The 5,686-nt window shown below is 55.3% G+C and overlaps 2 protein-coding genes across 2 annotated transcripts in view; both read left to right on the forward strand.

Annotated features, from left to right (window-relative positions):
- Window positions 1-554: 554 nt before the first annotated feature.
- Window positions 555-3,118, forward strand: TMEM140 (transmembrane protein 140). The gene is made up of 4 exons (XM_009645617.2): window positions 555-624; window positions 810-913; window positions 1,475-1,578; window positions 2,395-3,118. Exons 1-4 carry the CDS (start codon window positions 555-557, stop codon window positions 3,032-3,034), a joined length of 918 nt encoding a protein of 305 aa, XP_009643912.2. The 3' UTR covers window positions 3,035-3,118.
- Window positions 3,119-3,511: 393 nt separating this feature from the next.
- Window positions 3,512-5,686, forward strand: part of LOC118452968 (centrosomal protein of 55 kDa-like) — a 10,751-nt gene continuing 8,576 nt past the window's right edge. Inside the window, exon 1 of the mRNA XM_035901070.1 lies at window positions 3,512-4,278. The gene's annotated coding sequence lies outside the window, so the exon portion shown is untranslated. The remainder of the gene's footprint in view (window positions 4,279-5,686) is intronic.

Consider the following 5,686-nt stretch of genomic DNA (forward strand, 5'->3'; position numbering starts at 1 on the left):
GCTGGGGAGGCAGCAGGAAGCCCAGGGGCAGATCTGCCTGGGATTTGGCAGGGTGAACAGAGGCGTGTCGCTGAGGAAAGAAAAATTATCCAGAGGAAAGGGCAGAGAGACCACGGGATTTCCCTGGGCCCTTGTACATGCAGATATCACGTAACAGCACGTGATCTCCGAGGTGGCTCTCCTCCACCCCTGTTATATGTTCCCACAAACCTTCTAGGAATTTCTCTGTCCCCTCTCTAGTAAACATGTCCAACTAGGATAATTTTTAATTGCTTTTATATTTTGTGGGGGGAGGGAGGGGTAAAAAAAAGGTAACGTGAGATGATTGAACAAAAAGCCCGTGTTTCTACAAGCCTGCTTCCTCAGGAAACTGGTCTAAAGAAATAGGACAGCAAGGGTCGGTGGGTGGGCAGGGCCAGGAGCCGGCTGGGCTGTACAGGTCCCGGCTCTGAGTTCCGACAGAAATCCCTGGGGAACTGGTCAGCAAACTAAGAGCCCCCACCAAGCACAGCTTGCTCTCCCTCTGAGGGCTGCAGGGCAGGATGGCAGGGAGAATGGTGGGCAGGCACGAGCCCTCGCGGGACGGGGAGAAGAGCAGCAGTGCCTGGCTGCAGGAGGGCATGTGTAAGGACAGACAAACCGAGAGGCAATACCAGGGGCAAGACAAACCCTGGTGAAATTACATGTGCGTGAGGTCTCATTCTGCAGCACGCTCTGGGCCTGAACACAGATATTTTCCTGGTTTGTGTCTTCATTGCAGATTCAGAACAATGCGCATCCTTAATGCGACCTTCCCGTCTCTCCAGAAGCCTGTTGTGAAGAAGACCTCCAAGGAGAGCTGCAAAAAGAAGTGAAGTATTGGCCAGTGGTGGAGACAGGTCAGTGTCTGGATGCTGTGACCCCCTTCCATGCTGTGTGTGTGCTCCTCCTGGCTGTGACTGTGTGGAGGAGATGTTTGGGACAGAGAAGCTTTATCCCTGTGCACATTAAACATAGGTGCCCCACTCCAAAATATCCAGGGAGACAGGGAGCAGGAAGGGGATGCTGAAGGGTCACTATTCACCAGTACTGCAACCAGGCACTCAGTACAGATCAAGCAGGGTCTCTCCTGGCACTCTAAAAACTCAGAGGCTGTACCAAATCCACAAGTGGCTGTGGGGTGATGGCCTGGGACATCCAGGACATCAGGACGATATACCACTGGACGATGGGCAGTGGGGAGGAGACAGCAGGACCGACATTGTGAACTTCTTGAGGGAAGGTAGTAAATGATTCACAGGAGATAATGCTTGGTGAAGGCAGGAAGGGGGTTATTTGCAGAGCCTCAAGCTGGAGGCTGAGCTTGAAGCAAAGGTCTCCGAGCTCCTTGCCCTGTGTTTGTGCCTCTGTGCAGACCTGAGTGGCCGGTGCTGCGATGCGGCGTGGCTCTGCAGCCAGGGATAGACCTGCCTGATGCCACTTCCCTGTTTTTCAGCGTGAAGCAGGAGCCTGCAAAGAGGGCACCAAGGACAGTCCACGTTTCCAGGACAGGAGCAAGGAGTCGGGTTTGCCAAGCAGAGAGGAGGGAGGCAATCACAGGTCTGTCTCCGTAGCACCCATCTCCCTGGGCCCCAGAGGAGGGTGAGTGGCTGCGGGTGGGTCCAGGGTGCCTCTTTGTGGTGGACAACTGCCTGTCTGCATGGGGCATCGGTCCTCGGGCGACCGGAACAGAGGAGCATCACGACTGCCAGCCTCCGTGGGGAGCAGGGCTGCAGGTGATCAGCCCTGCTGTGCCCTGAAATGTACAGGCATGCAAGGGCCTCAGGGGCATGTGGATTCTGGAAACGAGTGGCATCAATGGCATCAGGTGTCCCAGAGCTATGGGGGAGAGAAGGGGATGGGAAAGCAGGGGGAGTCCTGCACTTCAGACCCTGTCATGCCTGCATTTTACTCAGTCGTCCAAAGATCACAAGGGATGTCCTTGTCTGACCAGAACCCAAAAAAAAAACCAACCCCAACATTTTCCCAGAACAGCTCTTAGCCCCCTCCTTGCCCGACAGCAGTGTTTTGCTCCCCTCCCAGCACTGCAGTTTGCTGACAAACGCCTGTTGAGTCCAACATGAGACCATGGTGCAAAGGGCATGTGCAGGGCTGAGGGACCCACACTAGTCTCATCCCCTGTCCTCCCAGTGCTGGTCCATGCACAGGACATCATTAAGCCACCTTTGCTCTGACCAAAAATGCATCCCCCTTGACCCAGTAACACAGGCACAGCACAGTCAGAGGCAGGACCGAGATGCTCCTGCTCTACTTGCAGGGGGAGTCCCGAGACCCCAGTAACACAGGCTCAGAGCACATTGGGAAGGGTGCCATAACACACAACAACCAAGGGGTCCCCCCCTTTATGTTTTGCAGCCACGTCCCCACAGCAGGCTTTACCATACTATCAAGAGAGTGTGTGGGGACCAAGATGGGTCTGCTGCAGTGGAGATGCACCAAGCACCTGCTCTGTGCGCTGATCCTCCTCGAGGCTGCCGGGACCTTGGCCTTCATGGTCTACGCACTGCTGTGGGAAGTTGGGAACCTGGTCAACCTCCCTGACAAGCGCATCGGCTTTTACAACTTCTGCCTGTGGAATGACACAGCCAGGGAGCTGCAGTGCCTGGACTACAGGCACCTGCAGGCGATGGGCATCAGCCTAACAGGAATAGCATTAGCCAGGGTTTGTGTGTATACCTGCCTGGTCTTCAGCATGTTCTACCCCCTTTGTTTTGTACATGCGAAGTCCACAGAGGAGAGAAAGGGCTGGAAGATGGTCCTCATCATAATCATCGTCAAGGTGATAATCCTGTCTGGCGGCCTGGGTACATTTCTTTTCCAAACTTCACAGTGGATTCACCCCTCTGATTTCACTGGGGGCTTCCTCGCACTGGTTGGGGCCCAGGCTCTGCTACTGCTCCAGGTTCTCACTACCGTTATGTACCTCAGCTGGGCCAAGCACACACACCCATATGGAAGACCTTTTACTGAGGAAGCCCTGCCCATTGAGGTCTGACAGTTGTCCCAGTTTCAGCTGGGATAGAGGTAATTTTCTTCCCAGTAGCTGGCATAATGCTGTTTTGAATTTAGTATAAGAATGTCGATAACACTGATGTTTTCATTGTTGCTGAGCAGTGCTTGTCAAGGACTTTTCAGCTTCCCATGCTCTGCCAGGTGCACAAGAAGTTGGGAGGGGGCACAGCCCAGACAGCTGACCCCAACTGGCCAAAGGGATATTGCAGGCCATATGACATTGTGCTCTGTATATAAGCTGCAGGGAATAGGCTGGGGGGCAGCGATTGCTGCTCGGGATGGGCTGGGCACGTGGTGAGCAATTGCATTGTGCATCACTTGCTTTGCATATTCTGTATATTCTCTTACCGTTATTATTATTATTTTCCTCTGCTGTTTTATTAAACTGTCTTTATCTCAACCCATGGGTTTTACCTTTCTTCCAATTCTCTCCCCCACCCCACTGAGGAGGGGGAGTAAGCAAGCGGCTGTGTGGTGTTCAGCTGCCTGCCGGGTTAAACCACAACAAAGAGCTACTGAAAACCTGATTTAAAACAGTATATCCCACTACAGCTTTAGTCACTGGCAGGAATTTGATCCTTAGTCTAAAGGCCTATGTCCAGCCATGCTCTGGCACATGGCTGTGATTGCCACCGCTGGCTGGCAGCACTCCTGCAGTGAGCAGGCAGCAGGCACGAACACCTGCAGCACAGAATGGGAGCTTTCCGGGAAGAGCAGAGTATAACACACTCCTCAGCCTGGGGCACATCAGAACAACAGCATTTCTGGCCCTGAACCAGAGGGCAGTGAAAGGAACATACCAGAACCAGCACACGGTGGACACAGCCCTCTAGCCCTATCTAGCCTAAATATAGGCAAGCAGAGAAGCCAACCAGCTTCCTTTCTTGGAGTTGCCCAAAGAGACTCTGTTCCTTCTCCATGTCCTGGACTAACCAGGGATGTTTCTGAGGTAATTGTGACTTGAGGAGCTGTGGCTTCACACTGCCATCACAGCAGTGGCAGCCCTAGAGGTGCACTGGAAATACTCTCTTCAGCAAAAAAAACTTCCCCCGCTGGAATATCTGGAACGACTCTGCTGTAGTTCATTAGGGTGAAGTGGCTCACATCCAATCCCAGCAGCAGCAGAGCACCTCAAGGAGCAGCCTAACAACTTGCTGAACACTGAACACAGCTCTCACAAGGCGGCTTTCTACAAGGAAGCAAGAAGATTTTGGTGCAGAGCCCCAGGTATGTCCGCACTGATATTACGGGGCTGAGCCCAGCACTCTAGCAGCCTTTGAGACTCGAAGAGAGAACGGTTCTGCATGAGGGCAGCTCACCATGAGCCAGCTCAGCCCGACACACACCCCACGCAAGGGTGCGCTCAAGGAGCAAGGCCAGGGCTGCCACAGGCCAGGGTGCAGTGCCCCAGCTGGGCCACAACAGCCGGAGCGCTGGATGGGGTCTCCCTACCACAGCAGTATGCAGCACCGCTCCATGCAGTGTCTGCAACCTCACACAAAGCAGCTCTTACACACACCCCCCCATCCCATTTGCGCACATGAGGGTCCATTTTCTCTCCTGCTGCAGCCTTGGTGGGGATGTGGCTGCTGATGCTGGTCTGACAGATTTTTCATTTCAGTAAACACTCTCGCACCTGCCCCAGCCTCATGTGGTTTGTTCATCCCCCTTTTGGGCTGGGAAAGGGACGCTGAGCCATCCTGATCCCATGCACACTGCTAGGGGGTCAGCCCCCTCGTGATGGTCCCTGCCCCTGCCAGTCTGCTCCCACTCACATCTTCCTCAGCTATGGGAGGCCTGCCCCAGCCCGGAGGCAAATTCAGCAGCAGGCCCAAAGGGGACAGCCTGCCAGGCCCCACTGCAGCTGTCACAGAGGGACTGCAAGGGCAAGGGAGCCTCAAGGCTGAACCATGACTATTCAGCTCTGCAGAGCCACCAACTCCCTGCCCCGCTCCAGTCCTAACACTGACCCACCAACGGGACATGCACAGAAAGCCGAATGTCCTCTTTAATCCATCCATGCTCTGAGATGCCAAACTGAAATGAACATAACCTAGTCTGGAGCCAAATTCCACTGAACCCAGCACACACTGGGAGAAGTGAGTGCCCCCCTTCTTTTCCCCCATGGCTTTCACAGGCCTCCTACCAGCTCCACAGGCCGCCAACACGGCAGATACACAGCCCACCACAGGCCTTCCTCCTGCCATCCTCTGTGCTGCGGGAGGGGACACCCTCCCCACAGCCCCCATTGCTCCTGGGAAGCCACGGAGGAGGCAACGTTAGCTGAAAAAGATCTCCCTAACGTATTTCAGAACATCGTCCTCAGAGTCCTCCCAGCCCGTCCTCTCTGCGCCGGCACCAGAGCCAGGAGAGGACGGGAGAGCCGGGCTGCGGTCGCTGCCTCCCCCCGTGCCGGCCGTGCTTTCAGGAGCCTCGCCTGGCGTTGGCTGGAGCTCCTGCTCCTCTTCGCTCCCGGACCGGGCCTTCTCCTCACCTTCCTCGCCCTGTAGATTCTGACCAAAGGGAGAACAATCAGACCCGGCTGTGCACCCCAAGGGGGGGCAGCCCCCCTTCCCCGCCGGACACCCCCTCGCCAGTCCCCAGGTCCGCGGTGGAGGCGGTTTTTGTCCCACAG

Source organism: Egretta garzetta, unplaced genomic scaffold (assembly GCF_000687185.1).
Source record: "Egretta garzetta isolate BGI_Z169 unplaced genomic scaffold, ASM68718v1 scaffold38, whole genome shotgun sequence".
Lineage (NCBI taxonomy): Eukaryota > Metazoa > Chordata > Aves > Pelecaniformes > Ardeidae > Egretta > Egretta garzetta.